Source organism: Zalophus californianus, chromosome 14 (assembly GCF_009762305.2).
Source record: "Zalophus californianus isolate mZalCal1 chromosome 14, mZalCal1.pri.v2, whole genome shotgun sequence".
NCBI classification, from domain to species: domain Eukaryota; kingdom Metazoa; phylum Chordata; class Mammalia; order Carnivora; family Otariidae; genus Zalophus; species Zalophus californianus.
Window position 1 is genome coordinate 17,910,349 of NC_045608.1, and position 16,818 is coordinate 17,927,166.

At 45.8% G+C, this 16,818-nt stretch overlaps 1 protein-coding gene across 1 annotated transcript in view; it reads right to left on the minus strand.

Moving 5' to 3' along the window:
* Positions 1-717: 717 nt before the first annotated feature.
* Positions 718-16,818, minus strand: part of LOC113912495 (SV2 related protein) — a 67,993-nt gene continuing 51,892 nt past the window's right edge. Inside the window, exons 11-16 of the mRNA XM_027575657.2 lie at positions 15,444-15,520; positions 11,769-11,876; positions 8,885-8,996; positions 7,881-7,962; positions 3,798-3,887; positions 718-2,401 (exon numbers count right to left, since the gene is read on the minus strand). Coding sequence (XP_027431458.2) covers positions 2,195-2,401; positions 3,798-3,887; positions 7,881-7,962; positions 8,885-8,996; positions 11,769-11,876; positions 15,444-15,520 — 676 coding nt within the window. The 3' untranslated portion in view covers positions 718-2,194. The remainder of the gene's footprint in view (positions 2,402-3,797; positions 3,888-7,880; positions 7,963-8,884; positions 8,997-11,768; positions 11,877-15,443; positions 15,521-16,818) is intronic.

The following is a 16,818-nucleotide window of genomic DNA, read 5'->3' on the forward strand; positions in this document are numbered from 1 at the left end:
GAAAGCAAAGACTTTTAAACTTTCATTTTCTCAAGAAGAGAAAGCCCTCAACTGTAAGCCTCTTTACCCCAGGGCCTGGAAAATATTCCTTCCCACCAAGCATTCCTACCCCACCCCAGCCCCCAGTTTTTCCAGGTTATTTGAGGGTAAAGGGAGTGGACATACTCATCTATCAGTGTCTGAGTGGCTGTAAGCTAAAGGAAAAGAAAGGAAAGGAAAGGAAGGAAAGGGAAGGGAAGAGAAGGGAAAAGAAGGAAGGAAGGAAGAAGAAAGAAAGAGAAAAAAAGAAGAAAGAAGAAAGAAAGTAAGAAAGATAAGCTAAGGTTCTGTGTTACCCAGAAGAGCTCAGCACACCAGAAAGAATTAGAATCATAGCCACCCATGGCTCAAGGAAATGTGGGTGTCGGGGAGAGGTAGATCTGCCAGGCTGCTTCCTCTCTGGCTGCCTGGGCTGAGGGGGCTACAGTCCATATTTCAGGAACATGGGATTGTTTGACATTAGCCCAGGACCTGAGCCTACAGTAGTCACCCGCTGTGACCTCCATGCCATCGGAAGAAAATGTTGTCTCTGACAGACTCAAAGTCACTACATTGGCAGCCAATGGTGCAACCTGTCCACCTTACTGGAGAGAGTATCATACTAAAGCATTGAGATTACCCTGGATGGACGAAGTTGGCAAGATCCTTAAGTTGAACTGTGACTGGGACATCATGAGACATGGAAAAACTTCAATTCTTACGATGTCCATCACCAACATGTTTTAATAAGAGATGAACGTACACATTTGGCTTCCTCAAAATGTTTACTTCAAGCAGGCATCTCCACGCAGAAGATCAGTCTTCTCTGGCCTTTGATGGGATCCAGCAGCCTCCCCTCTCCTCCTCTAGGTTCCCTGCCTTCATGATGGGGAAAGGGCTCATGGAAACCAAATCCTGGAGGTGGATGTTGTCTGCTGAGACAATGGCATCAGCCCTTCCAACCAAGGCCAACCCCAAACCCAACAGACTGCCCTCTCTCCCTTTGCAAATGTACACATGTCACACATCTGGGCCCTCCAGTTCCTCCCCAACAGTGGCAGAGAGCTGTTGCTGGAACCCCAGGAGCTGCCTCTTTGTAAACACCAAGCCAGCCCTTGACAGCAGGGGTAAGCAAGAAACAAAGGGGGGAAGGATTCCTGGTTCCCTGACCCTGATGGGAGTGGGTGGTTGGTGTAGCATCTTTTCAGTTTCTCTGCCCATGTAGCCAATTACCCACCCTCAACATCCAAAGCACTGAAACCTGAGTTAACTGTTTTTCTTTCTTTAAGAGTCACCAACCAACCTGACCGATGAGGGGGTCAGAAAAGAAGCCCCTGGTGTGGCCTTCGTTGCTTCCGAAGGGGAAGCCCCCCACTTTGGCTTTGGGCTTTATCCTCACCTCCTCTGGCCTCTGTCCCCAGTTCCTGGGGGAGAGGGAGGACAACAGCTTTCTGAGGTGGTCATCTGGTAGAAGTCCAACTGTCCCCATGGACACGTGAATCCGCTGGGGCCAGAGAGAGTGACTCCAGAGCGGGCCAGGAGGGGACACATGGCTCAAGTTCAAATGCATGTCCATCTGCCAGAGTCTCTACTAGTCCGGCCCTGGGGAGGCAGACCAAGGGGCCCCTTCTGAGAGAGCATCTCTCAGACCCAGGAAGAAGCTGTTCAGGCCACAGCCGGGTCACCTGCAATTTCAAAGAAGAAAACCTGGGGCCAGGGGTGGAGAAGAAATCTCTGAAACAGGTCCTGTTGGTGGATGGCAGGTGTTGAGTCCCTGGGTGGCAGGTCTATACCAGGTTATGGGCCTGGACTGTCTCTACAGAGATGTGTAGGTGGTTGTTCACCAAGGGTGTGACTGGCTGACTCTGGGTGGCATCTTGTTGGCTACCGGTGACACCGGCCACTCCCAATGTGGCAGTTTTCCCATGCAGGTCCACAGGTTATTAACAAACCTCCCCCCACGCATCCAGAGGACCCCCAGAGCAAATGCCTCCCCACCCCCAGGTGGATCTTGATGAATATGAGCAAACGGAGTCAAGACACAAAACCCTGTTGGTCCAGGTTGTCCTTCTGGGTGAGTTCTTGACGTCGGCAGTGACGGTCGGTGCCCCAGCCAGGCTCCACTAGCCCCCCGTGTTCTACAGCCTCAAAGGCCAGCTCAGCCCCGCATCGGTCCCTACTCCTGAGAGCCAGAGTTCGACCTGGTGACGCCTGTGCCGTGCGTCCCTCGGCCGACCATCTCCTGGCCCCACTCCCGGTGGCTGGACTCCTGTAGTCCGCGGCCTTTGGTCTCAATGGGCAAGAAGCAGGAGGCCAGGGCAGCCAGGAGGCAGCAGCCGCTGTACACGGCCAGCGTCAGGTACACGGAAGATTCCAGCATGACCTGGGGGAGGGAGACACAGGGCCGTGAGCGCGTCTCTTCTGAAACACGGGCACCACCGACCATTCAAGAAGTATTGCTAAAGCCAGGCCCTCTTGGAAGCCCTCTGTGGGATTATCCCATTCAGTCCCCACGACTAAGAGCGAGGGAACTGTCCCCATTTTAAAGAGGGAAAAACTGAGCCTCGGAGAGGGTTAAGTAGCATACTCCAGCTCACACAGATACTAAGGATGGGGCTGGGGTGTGAGCTCAGACCCCATTAGGGTCAAGTGCCTGTATTCCTTGAAACTACACTCTCTCTCAGAGCAGTGCCTCTGCTGACTTTCTCGCTTAACAAGCAGAGCTAAACCCCATTTTCTCATCTGCCAAATGGGTAGGGGCATTATCTACCTCCTAAGGATAGGATCCCTCAAGAGGACTTGGCACCATGCGGGCACATGGCCAGCCCTCCACAGGAGGTAGTGGTGACATACAATGGCCAGACAGAACAGCCCAGAACAGAGATACTTGGCTGAAACATGGGGCGGAATTCTGTTTATGTGAAATATCCAGAATAGGTAAATTCATACAGACAGAATGCACAGGGGCGCCCGCCTGGCTCAGTCGGTAGAGCATGGGACTCTTGATCTCAGGGTTGTGAGCTGGAGCCCCACGTTGGGTGTAGAGCTTACTTTAAAAAAAAAAAATGCACATTGGTGGTGGGCTAGGGGGGAGAGGAGAAATGGGGAGTGGCTGCCTAATGGACATGGAGTTTTATTTGATAAAAACCTTTGGGAACCAGACAGCGTTGGTGTTGGTACAATGCTGTGAATGTGCTAAATGCCACCAAATTGTTCACTTTAACGTGGTTAATATTATGTCATGTGACTTTTACCTTGGTAAAAAAAAAGGGGGGGATAAAGACAGAAAAAAAATGAATTGGATATCAAAGAAGCAAAACAACTTCAAAACAAGATCCTTGGAAGTGGATAGAAATGCTCTAAGACCCATAAGAGGCTGCAAAATTCTGCAAATACACCTAATCATCCAACTCAGAAACCAGGGCCTGAGACATCTGTTTCCCACTAAATCATGTTGCCTTCAACAGTTTGTTTTCATCCAATTAGTTTTTGGCCAAATCGTATGGAACCCCCAGGGTCTTCTGCATAGGAAAGACTCGGATTTGAGTCCTAGCATCTCTGCTTCCCAGCTGTGTGACCTTGGACAAGTCCCTTTACCTTTCTGAGCCTGTTTTCTCATTTGCAAGCTATATGACTCCTTTCATAGGATGGGTTGTTAGGGTAAAATAAGATAATGCACACCACCGAGGGCTCTGCAGAAGGCTCAACGTGGAGTAGCTGCTTGCCATGCTTTGGCTTTTGTCATGTCCACCCCCTCCGTATCCGGGGGCAATACCCACCTGAGCAATGAACGGGGTAATGAGAGCACCCACTCTTGCCATGCCACTGCAGGTGCCCAGGCCCAGCGCTCGAGTTGCCGTGGGGTAGACCTGAAACACAGCCATCAATGTGGGCTTGAGAAAATGCAGGATCCTCCCTCTTCTCTAGCTCAGGACTGACCCCCACGGGCCGGTCTGAAGTTAGCGTGAGTCACTCAGGTGTTGGTGACCACATTAAGGGGTGGGAGACCAGGTGAGGGGTCTCATCTCAAAGGGAGTAGGAAGTTCAACTGAGAAAGAAGGCAAGAGGCCAAGCTGTGGGTGGGAACCCCGTAAGGGGGGGTCCTCCCTGCCTGGGGTTGTCCCCCAAAGACTCCACCAGGAACTGGTGCACATTTAGGATCCAGACCCTGTTCCACCTGCCACTTTTCACTCATTCACCCTGAAGCACTGGTCACAGCTCTTCCAAGCATTTCATAAAGAAGAGGTGGAAATGTTTACACGGTTTCCTCAGTTGGTACCCAGGAGTGCTTCCTATGCCTAGCTCTCCCTTGGGCAAAGTGAGAAGTCACTGCGCATCTTCCAGGCCAAGGCAATTAAGAAGTAGGCATGTCTTCTCCACTCCCTTCCCCAGTTCACTGGCTGGAAGGAGGACTCCGAGGACTCCAAGGCCCTGGGGCAGGATTTCTCAACCTTGGCACTACGGACATTTGGGGATGGGTCCTTCTTCGCGGTGGGGGCTGTCCTGTGCATTGTAGGATGTTTAGCAGCATCCCTGACCTCTACCCACTAGATGCCAGTAGCACCTTCTGCACTGCTCTCGCTGAGTTGTGACAACCCAAAATATCCACAGGCATTGTAAATGTCCCCGGGACGGGGGCGGGGGGGGGGGGGGAACGGTGCTGGCAAAATCACCCTTGGTTAACAATTACTGGATGAGGAATTTGCAAGATGCAAGGAGCTTGGGTCCCCAAATCACTGTAGAAGTGAAAGCACACCCATTTGGACTGTTTCATTAGTGAGAAACTTCTGTTGTGTCAATACATTCCATTTGGGGAGTTATTTGTATAGCAGTTAGCATGCCTCCAACAACTACAATGCTCAGTGCAGAAGCTCGAGAAGAATAAAGAACATACAGGGAAAAGCAAAGCTCATGCCTGATCCTAACGCTCAGAGATAACCATTGTCACATTTCCATGTGTGTCCTTCCAGATTTTTCTATGACTATATACATATCTGCCTTCATTTATTTATTCACTCAACATATACTTTAAGTGCATACCATATGCACTTACATATGATATTTTAATTCACCCAGTGACACAAGCAATATATAAATATATTCTCCTTATCAGAAATTAAAACACCTGAACTCCCTTTGATCCACAACCTCTCCCAGGAAATATTCCCCAGAGCTCCCCACTGTTATGAAGTTTAGAAGGTATCCACCCAGATGCGTTAAAAATATGTGTATACAAAATATATAGCATTTAAAAAATATATAAATGGTGTCATATCATACTGACCAGTCTGAAACTTGCTTTATCCATTCAGCACTGTGTCTTAAATCCTATGGGTATATAGACATCTACTTCATTCTTTTTAACTGCTGTAATTGTATTCCACAATGGATATTCCACAGTTTACAATTTAATACAGATTGGTAGACATTCTATTAAAAGAGGGGCACAGACACTGACCAGCAAAAGGAAGTCAGGGGAGGGGAAGATCTGGGAGGGCTTCTTGGAGGAGGCAGGATTGGTGTTAGGCCTGAGGTGGGGTGGAGGGAGCTGGGTTCAAGATGATGACTCAGAGTGAGGACTCTGGAGTGCTGTGGGGAGGAGGGGTAATCTAGACACCCTCCTTCCCCTGGCACAGCATCTGGTACATAATATTCTCCTCCTCCCTTTGCTCCAATCTAAAATAAAATGAAATAAAATACAATAGGTCTAAAATAAATAACCCATAATCCTGAGTGTGGGAAATTGGACATGCTCGGGCACTATTGTGTGGAGTGTAAATTCGTGCAACATTTTAGGGGGTGAGCTATCAAGTCCACTCAATATTTGTAATGTTTATAGGCTTTGATTCTGCAATTCCACATCTTGACATTTATTCTACGGGACGCACACATGTACGTGACTGTATAAAGCTGTTTGCCTCGGCATCGTTTGTAATAGTGAAAACTTGGAAAACAATCCAAATTTCTGTTAGTAGGAGAATTGTTATAAAATTATGATTTGCCCACACTATACTATATAGTATAGTAAAATATATAATATACATGCATATATATACCATATAGTATAATATAGTATACAATATAAAGTATATATATGGTATAGTGAAGTCTAGTATATAATATACATAGTATATATAGTAGATAGTATAATAAAATAGAGTATATAATATACGGTTGTATACTATATAGTAACGGGATAGTATATAAGATACATAGTGTATATAGTATATAGTGTAATAAAATAGAGTATATAATATACGGTTGTATACTATATAGTAACGGGATAGTATATAAGATACATAGTGTATATAGTATATAGTGTAATAAAATAGAGTATATAATATACGGTTGTATACTATATAGTAACGGGATAGTATATAAGATAGTGTATATAGCACATAGTGTAATAAAATAGAGTATATAATATACGGCTGTATACTATATAGTAACGGGATAGTATATAAGATACATAGTATATATAGCACATAGTGTAATAAAATAGAGTATATAATATATGGTTGTATACTATATAGTAACGGGATAGTATATAAGATACATAGTGTATATAGTATATAGTGTAATAAAATAGAGTATATAATATACGGTTGTATACTATATAGTAACGGGATAGTATATAAGATACATAGTGTATATAGTATATAGTGTAATAAAATAGAGTATATAATATACGGTTGTATACTATATAGTAACGGGATAGTATATAAGATACATAGTGTATATAGTATATAGTGTAATAAAATAGAGTATATAATATACGGTTGTATACTATATAGTAACGGGATAGTATATAAGATACATAGTGTATATAGTATATAGTGTAATAAAATAGAGTATATAATATACGGTTGTATACTATATAGTAACGGGATAGTATATAAGATACATAGTATATATAATATATAGTATAATAAAATAGAGTATATAATATATAGTTGTATACTATATAGTAAAGGGATAGTATAATATATACAGTATAGTATCTAATAGGTAGTATATATTAGTATATTACATATAGGATATACTATATATAGTACATACTTTATACTATATAGTACAGTGTAGTAGAGCAAGTACTGGAAAGAACAAAGTAGATCCATATGTCCTGCGCTCCTTGTCTTCAATCTTCGTTTCCAGAATTCCCCACCTCATTCTGTGCCCTGGGGTGGGCTTATGTGGACCACAGGTCAGCCCCAGGCTTCTGGTTGGGAAGATGGGAAGGAGGTAGAAGAGAGAGGTCTGGGTCTTCTCCTGCTCCTTCCAGGTTGCCTTGGGCCACATGTGTCCCCCCAACTACAGGCCACAACTTCTCTCTACAGCTCTCCCCTGGGACTCTGGAACACTCCCCTCCGCTCCCCCCACTGGCCGCGGGTGGCAGCAGTGTCCCCAGACACCTCCACCCCATTGCAAGCTCTGGGGCACTTTATTGCTTTCATGTTTCCCTAAGCCTTGTCCCACACCACTGTAATGAGTTTCTTTATTAAAACTCTTCCCAGTTGCTCACTTCCCCAATTTGGTACATGCACTAACGTAAATTAGTATGTGCCTAGGAAAAAACTGAATTATTTTAAAAAAGGTGGTACCTAGGAAGGGGGAACGTGGGGCCCGTTAATTTTTGGTTTTATGCAGTTTGATACCCTTTGCAACTTTTACACTGAACATCAGCTTTCATAAGCAGAAAAAAAAATGATTGAAAGATAGCCTGCAATAATGAAGAGCCTCACAGTCATTACTCAGACAGACCCACGGACAAATCCCATTCTGAGGATCCCAGGCTGGGTGTTTCTGGAGGTGGAGCTCCCTCCCTCCCCTTCCCGGCTGCTCCCAGACCCCCCCACTCCTACCTCAGGTGTGTAAACATAGGCTGCCTGGAAGCCTCCAGAAATAAATGCTCTTGCAATGAAGAGTAACAGAGTGAGCATGTTTCTAGGGAGAGAGATAAAAAAGAAGATGAGCAGGGTTTTTTTGTTTGTTTGTTTTCTGTCAGCTTGTTTCAGCAAAGTCCTATCTGCCCAGGCAGAATTTATACCCTAGAAATTGGCTCAGCCCACCCCCACCCAACATATCCACACAGGCACACAATCCTGGTGCCTTCTCGAAAGGCCCGCCTTTATAAATTTATCATTTTCCAAAGTTCCAGGCTAAGAGCTGCAAACATCTGTGGTGCCCAGGTTGAGGGCAAGGTCAGAGAGAAGTGATATAAATCATTGAAAAACCCAGACGGGGCCTGGTAGAGTCAGGAGCCAGCTGAGCCAGTGAAAGTAAACTTCTATGCAGTATTTTTAGGGTAATCCTGGTCCCCGACCCTCTGTTCCATTGTTCCCCAAAATGCCTAAGAACACCAACATGTCAAGGTCTAAGCTACCTCTCCAGGCCTTCCACATATTCCTCATCAGCTTTGGTCTGGGGCCTCTCCGAGGTCAAGAGAGGCATAAGCCTCTTCCATATTTTGAGGCTCTTCAAAGATGGAAAAATGGAGAAATGCCAAAAAAGGGATTATACAACAGGCCCTTGAAGTATTTCCATTGAACAAAGGAATGCTTTTAACCCATACATAAACAGTCGTATGCACGATCTCTCTGGGAGACAATGTCAAAAGCCTAAATGGGACAGTGTTGGAGCAAAACCTGGACCAAAGTGCCCTCCCGGCCCTACCCCCATCAGAGGCCCAAAACTGAGTCTGATCTTGTGGTCAAGAGTCTCAGTCCTAGTGAGGGACCGGGGAGGTGGGGGGAATCTCTCAGATGACCACCAGGAGTATAGTCCACAGCTTACAGGCCCAAAGAGACACTGACCATGACCTGAGAAGTGAACCTGCTGGTCAGAGAGAGCTGGTTTCCAGACCCACCTTCCAACACAGATGAACAGCAGGAGGCTGCAGAGGGAGAAGATGATGAAGCACAGGGCCATGGTCTTCTTGCGGCCCAGGCGATCAATAATCCATAGAGTCACAAGGACACCTGGGGGAGAGCAGCGGCACCATGGCAGGAGGCTTCCAATATGGCTCCCAATGCCCCCCACCTCCTGGTATTCACACCCCATATAATTCCCTGCCCCTGAGAGTGGGCTGGACCTGGTGAGTCGTTTCTCATGACCAGAATACAGAAAAGCATTGGGATGTCACTTCTGAGATGAAGTTGTAAAAGAATGTGGCTTCTGCTTTGCTGGTATTTTCTCTCCCCCTGACTCTTCTTAGGCGCTGGCCTAAAAGTGGCCCCTGGCCAATAACCAGTGAGGAACTGAGGCCCTCAGTCCAACAACCCTGGAGGCATTGAATCTTGCCAACGACCACGTGAGTGAGCATGGAAACAGCCCCTGTCCCAGCTGATGTGACTGCAGACGCTGGGCCAACACCGCCATTGCAGTCTTGTTAGATAAGTTGAAGCAGAGGACCCAGGTAGCCACCCCCAGCTTCCTGACCCACAGAAACTGTGAGTAATAAATACGTTGTTTGAAGCCACTAAAATATGGGATAATTTGTTACACAGCAATGGATAACTAAATAGGCACCAAGGGACATGGCATTCATTGAATCCAGGCAATGGACACCAGGGATGGGAGTCAGAACCACGCGGGTTCTAAGGCCTCCTTCTGCCTCTGACTTGCCATGTGGTCTTGGGTTTGTCCCTTGCCTTTTCTGAGCCTCAGTTACTGCATCTGTAAAATGGGACTCAATAAAAACAAGACTCCCATCAGTAGAGACAGTATACCATGGTGCTTATTATTAATAATATTAATAATAATTATTAAATCTAGGCTCAGCACTTGTACATCTATTATCTTGCTTAATCATCAAAACAACCCCCTAAAATAAATGCTATCAACACCTGCATTTCCCACACTTATTCAATCGAAAAATTAAGTGCCTACTGTGTGTCAGGAGCTGTTCTAGGAGCCTTGGGATGTGTCAGCGAACAGAAACAACAAATCATAAATGTAATAAATAAGAGTTATCTGAGTTTCAGAAAGGTAAAATCATGGAAATCATCGAAAAGTCATGGAAATGGTTATTGGCAACGTGGTGTCTAACTCCAAGTCCCTAGTCTTACCCTCTGAGCTCTATGCGGGAAGGGTTTTCGAAGAAAGATAGGAGTGAAGACTCCGGGCTCTGGGGTGGGACCTCAGTTCTTAGCTCTGCCAAGTGTGGGACACTCAGTGTTTTAGCTGAGCTTTCCTAGGAGCAGACGCTGGGGAAAGGGTCCAAGTACAAGTGTTTACCTGAGAGGTAACCCAAAGAAACACCAGTGGGAGGCTGGGAAGGTAAGATAGGGAAGGGAAGGCAAGTTACCATTGTGGGCAGTTGCTATCGAATTCCACTGGGGGGCTCTGGGAGCCAGTGTGGGACATGCATCTTGGAATTCTGCCTGACGGGGCGAGGAAGCTAGGGTATTTATATACCACCAACTCCTGCAGTTATCATTTGAAAGCAGCTCCCAGGTGTTCACTCCCTGGGACTTCCAGCCACCTTGCTTGCTTTTAGGTCCTGAGGCTTTCCATCCCTCTTGAGAGAGCCCTCAGACACAAAGATGCAGATACTGGCATCTGCAAGTTTAGGAACAGTTTTGGCTACACCTCTCTAAGCCTTAGTTTCTTCGGTTGTAAAACGGGGGATAATTATGCTACTTCTCAAGACTAAATGAGACATATCTATAAAACATTTGGCATAGAGCCGGATATCCATATGGTAAGCACTCAATAAATACCAGATACTATTGCTGTTGTAATAATTATTAGTTTTTTAAAAGGAAAAGATAGATCACCTTCACTTTGTGTGCAGGTTTGGATTTTTTGACACCCACTGACCGTTCCAGTGTGAGGGCTGATGGGGGACAATTCTCCATGGGTCTCTTGTATTTCTTGCATGCAGAGGCACTAGCTGCCCTTTGTTCCAGGCTATCATTTAATTTGGATAGCCAATAGCCTTGGAGATAGAGATACTGTCCCCTTCCAGAGCCAAGGGCAGGTCTGTTTACTGTCCAATGCAATAAAGGTGATGTCTCTCTCTCTGGAGCAAAAACTGGGCAGGTTTCTGGCAACCCGTTATAGAAGATTTGAGTTCCCTAAGCCTGGGAATTCTCAGGTAAGCAAAGTGAAAAAGGGATTGAGGAAGATACTGGGAAGTCAAGGAAAACCGTGGAATACAGGGTCAAGAATATGGGGAGTAGTAGATCAATCAGGTACATGGAAGGGAACACTCAGGTAATCCCTCAAGCAGCAACCATCATCCATTATCAGCATGTGTATGCATTTGGGTGAGGCGTTCTTATCAAAGGACCAGAGTTAGAGCACAACAGGTGTACCCACTACCTCACTGCGTGTGTAATTAACATCCGCCTGGACCCTTCGTCATCATCGCTGTGAGATTTGGGAGCAAGGGGAGCTGACACTAATATACTATTCATGTTGCTATCGAATTCCACTGGGGGGCTCTGGGAATCAGTGTGGAACATGTTGCTTGCTGGGCCATGGGTAATAGTCTTTGTCTTTGACCCAGGAGTCTCGTGTCTTCTGCCAGTGAGCGTGACAATGGGCAGCCTAATTTGTGAGCCTTCAAGTAGAGTAGCCTTCACAGTTCTTGTCGACTTGTAGCTAAGGGTTGAAAAAAGAACCTCCAGCTCCCCTAGAAAGGGGGGGATTTGCTTCCAGGCAGCCCCAGGTAGAACCACCAGATGAGCAGCTGCTGCATTCACAGGCTTCCCTGCCCCAGCCCCACCTCACAACAGGCTCCTCACCTGGGAACTCAGAGAGGGTAGTCCACAGCAGGTCCATGTAATCCTCCTCATTCAGGTACTCACAGGCCAGGCTGCATTTTGCTTCTACTGCCTTCTTCTGGCTAGAAACTGGGAGGTGGAAGACAGGAGAAAGAAGAGCCATGCCTAGAACCTTGAATCGCACCCTCCTGCTCCCACACCTCCTTCCCTGGGGATGCTTCAGCTGGGATACCATAGGAAGGGCCCAGCCGTGGAGTCAGACAAACTGAGGTTCAAATCCCAACCGGCAGGGCTACAGCTTTATGTTTCTGAGCCTCAGTTTCTTCATAAAACTGGAGCTAATAAAACCACTGGGCGGGCGCCTGGGTGGCTCAGTTGGTTAAGCGACTGCCTTCGGCTCAGGTCATGATCCTGGAGTCCCAGGATCGAGTCCCGCATCGGGCTCCCTGCTCAGCAGGGAGTCTGCTTCTCCCTCTGACCCTCTCCCCTCTCGTGCTCTCTCTCTATCTCATTCTCTCTCTCAAATAAATAAATAAAATCTTAAAAAAAAAAAAAAAAACCACTGGGCAAGGTGGTTGGGAGAATGAAATCAGGCTGTGCATATGAATGTGCTTAGCCCAGAACTGGCACATACTAAGTGTTTTTGTGGCAGACAGACTCCAGGCGGCAGACAGACTCCAGGGTGGCCTCTATGATCCCCACCTACATTATCTGGCCCCCATTACTTCCTTGATCCCACCTTCTGTCTCTCTCCCTCGCTCTGTTCACTATACTCCAGCTACACTGGTTTTCTTGCTGTGCCTTCAACACTCCTGCCTCAGGACCTTTGCACTGGCTGCTGCCTCTTCCTGAATTGCTCTTTATATATCCCTATGACTAATTTCCTCACCTCCTTTATGTCTTTCTTTAAATCTCACCTCATGGAGGCCATTCTGACTACCCCATTTAAGACTGCAACTGACCCAGTGCCCCTTGCTCCGCTACCCATTCCTGACCTCCCTTATCCTGCTTGGCTATCTTTTTTTTCCCATACATTTGTTAAGAAATAGCATGAAAGACTTTGAAATGGGCAAAATGTTTTGTCTAGTGCACCCTTACAAGTTGCATCACCTTTCATTATCTGTGAGCTATGCACATTATAGAATATTGACATTAATGCAAATGATTCTTGTCTATCAAAATGCAAATTGTGTCTGGTGATGCAATTGATTATTGCCTTATGCATATTGACAAGTTGTGCCTCTAATTGTAAAACCTTTCCAGCATTTCGGATTGCCTATATACATGTATTTTTGAATTCTCCTTTGAACCAGATGTAAACTCTTGCTGGCATTAGTAAACAATTCTCCATGGGTTGCTCACATTTCTGCATGTTTTATAAGCAAAGACACTGACTATCTTTGTTCTAAACTATCTTTTCAAGGACCTTTGTTTAACCAACAACTCTGACAGGAAGTGTCCAACTTTGGAGCAAGGGGCAGGTTTGCTTATGGCCTTCAATGGCATAGTGTCTCCCTGCAGGACAAGGGCAGGCTTTACCAGCTTTCTGTCTTTACCATCCAGTATAAGAGAGCTAGGTGCCCTAAGCTCGGAGATCCCCTTTTGTAACATAACCCACTGCTTTTGCAGCTGTGGCCCCCCCTTCTTCATATTATCCTGTGGGAATGGGAACTCCTTATGGTGTAAGGAAATGCCGATGCTTCAGCTACTGCTATTACTGTGAGTAACAAAGTCCTTTGTCTCTGATCCAGGAGTGTTGTGTCTGTTGCAGGCATCTGTGGAAGCTGTGGAAGGCTAACTTGCTAGCTTACAAAGAGGTAAATCCTCAGACTTTTCACAGTTCTTAACTGGTTCATTCATTAATTGATGAGTTAAATAAAATAAAATCTTTGATAGGTGTTCATTGTATATTTGTAGGAGAGGCATGATTTTACCTTTTCTTTAAATTTTTTTCTTTGACACACCTATCACCTTCCAACACGCTATGTTATTTACTTACTTATGCTATTCTCTCTCTTTTTTTCTCTCCCCACCAAAATATGAGCTTACAGGGTGGGGATATTTGTCTTTTGTGTTCACTGATGTATCCTAACACCTAGATCAGTAACTGGCATATAGAAAATATCGAATGAATGACTTGCCCAAGGTCACACAACTACTTGGTGCTAGAACCCAGGCTCTCTGATTTCCAGCTATGGGCGTGTTCCACAGTATCACTTTCCCACCCGGGTATAAGAGAGACCTTTAAACGGGAGTTGGCAAAATATCACCTGCAAGTCATATCTGGTCTCTTGCCTGTTTCTGCCTGGCTTGCATGCTGAGAGTGGTTTTTACGTTTTAAAAATGATTTTTAAAAATCAAAGAGGGGGCGCCTGGGTGGCTCAGATGGTTAAGCATCTGCTTTCGGCTCAGGTCATGGTCCCAGGGTCCTGGGATCGAGTCCCGCATCGGGCTCCCTGCTCCTTGGGAGCCTGCTTCTCCCTCTGCCTCTCTCTCTCTGTCTCTCATGAATAAATAAATAAAATCTTTAAAAAAAATCAAAATCAAAATCAAAATCAAAGAGGAATAACACCTCATGACATAGACATGATACGCCACCCGAATTTGCATTCACGAATAAGGTTTTATTAGAACACAAGCAATGTTTGATCATTAACCCATGGTCCACAGCTATTTTCCTCCTCCAACCGCAGAGGTGTATGTCCCACAAAGACTAAAATTTGACTATCTGGCCCTTTATAGAAAGTTTGCCAATCCCTGCTTTGTAACATTCCCCTGGATCCTCTGCTTTGCTTCAGTGGGTCCACTGTTAGGGGCATGCGATTTATACTCTCTCAATACCAAATCCCAAATATGCGGCTAAGCCACCAACTCATTAAATCCTTATACCAATAAACCAAACTATTAACTAAGATTATAGAGGCTTAGTATGAAAAAGATAACTGGGCAAATCCTGCAGACAAGCAAGAACTTGATCCCTTTATCCTCCACCCAGGTTTCAATGCTAGGAACCTATTCTTAAAGATAGAATGGTTTGAAAGCCCAGACATCTGCATATACACTTTGCTTTCTATTTTGTTCCTTTTGTACAGTGGCTCCCACCTCTAGCTGCACAATTGAATCTGCCTTCGGCTCAGGTTGTGATCCTGGATTCCTGGGATCAAGCCCTGCGTGGGGCTCCCTGCTCAGCGGGGAGTCTGCTTCTCCCTCTCCCTCTGCCCCTCTCGCCTGCTCACGCTCTCTCTCACATGTGCGCTTGCTCTCTCAAATAACTCACTAACTAACTAAATAAAATCTTTTAAAAATAAAAAAAACAAAAGCTCCTCCGGGTGATTCTGTGGTGTGGCCAGGGTTGAGATCCAACCTGGTTCTCAGACCTCATATGCACACGAGAGGTGCTGCATAGGGTCACGGCCATCAAACTCAGGCTGTACTTCACCGAGCCCTCTAAGTGACATAAGATAGGACTCTGCCGTAACATCACTTTTATCATGACAAGATTATTCGGCTTCCTACAGAGTATCTTGGAGACCACAGTCCGGGTCTTCTATGCTCATTTGGCAGAGACTTTCTCCCAGGAGTCTGCGGGGCAACGTCACCGGTATTTGTGCATGGCCAGGCTCAGGAGAGGTGGAACCTGGGGTGGGCATGCGTGTGTGACTATGTAGGGTGGGAGTAGGGTAGTTTGATACTCACTGCTGCAGACATCTCCGGCCTGAAAGAGCTCAGTGGTGAGCAGAACTAATCCATAGTAAGAAAACGCATTGGAAAACCTGCCAGAAAGGAAGCAGGAAGAGGTAAAGAAATGGTGGGAGAAATGCAAGTCTCCTTTCCCCATCCCCTCAGGAAGGACTTGCATCTATAACAGTGAGGACCAGTCTTTGGGCATGGATGGCACTGGACCTTTGGGGGCTTTCCTGGGGCCCTTGAGCAGGAAAATGGCAGGTACAAAGCATAGTGATGTGATAAAGGGACGTGATCTTGTGTCCTTTGAAAGACCAAGAACTGTATTATATCACAGAGAACACCCCAGGCTGTTTATTCAACTGGCAATAGGGAAAACAAGTTTGGGGGACCAAAATTTGGAAGAACACAGTCATGGGTGACATTGATCAGGGCTTCTGGGCCAAGCTGGTCAACGTGAAGAGAGAAGAAGAGGGAAAACTTTGATAATAAAGAGCACTGGACTCCAGCTCTGCCCTTGAACTCCTGAGAGCTGAATCAACTCACCAAGCATTTATTAAACACCTGCTGTGTGCCCCGTACAAGTGTGGATTCTGCAGACTTCCCTAAAATTTCACATCAGAATGAAATAGTTAATTAATTCACAATTGTCCCAGGAACTAGAACACTCAAGTCTGTAGACCAGAACATTATCATCCCGTAGTACAGTTACATGGGAACTGTCATAATCAGACTGCAGTGATTAATTTCCTTGGGTTGCAATATGTGCCAGCAAATTTAGCAATTTCTATAGTGCACAAAAATTAGTCTCCAATTAATTGCTTCAGTATTTGGGTAGTGTCAGCCCAACTGAATCACCCGCATGCGAAGATAGATACCTTAAACTCCCACCTCCACTCCCTTTTAAAAAAATCCTACAGATTCCACACTTGTGTTGGGCACACAGCAGGTGTTTAATAAATGCCTGGTTCAGCTCTTAGGCATGCAGGGACAGAGCTAGAGCCCAGTTCTGTATATTATCAAAGCTTTCCCCTCCACTTCCCTGCAACTGACCACTTTTCAGGACAATCCCCTGCTAATTAGCACCTCTACTCAAAGGTGCATGGGAAACATGAGAACTGGTTAAACCAGAATGCAAAGTGTTAGCCAGGCCCCTTCTGCACACTGTTCATGCTGTGTACATGGTTTGGTAGAAAGAGAGTTCAAAGAATAGCTGAGATTTAACTAGTTGTGGATTTTTAGGTAATTACTCTGTACAAATCACTGCCTTCCGTCCTGCCCACATCCAGACATCACCAGTGGCTGTTATTTAAGGAAAATAGACCAGGATTAGGACTGAAAGTTCTAAGGATGCCTGTATTGACCAAACTAGTGGTGCCCTAAATGC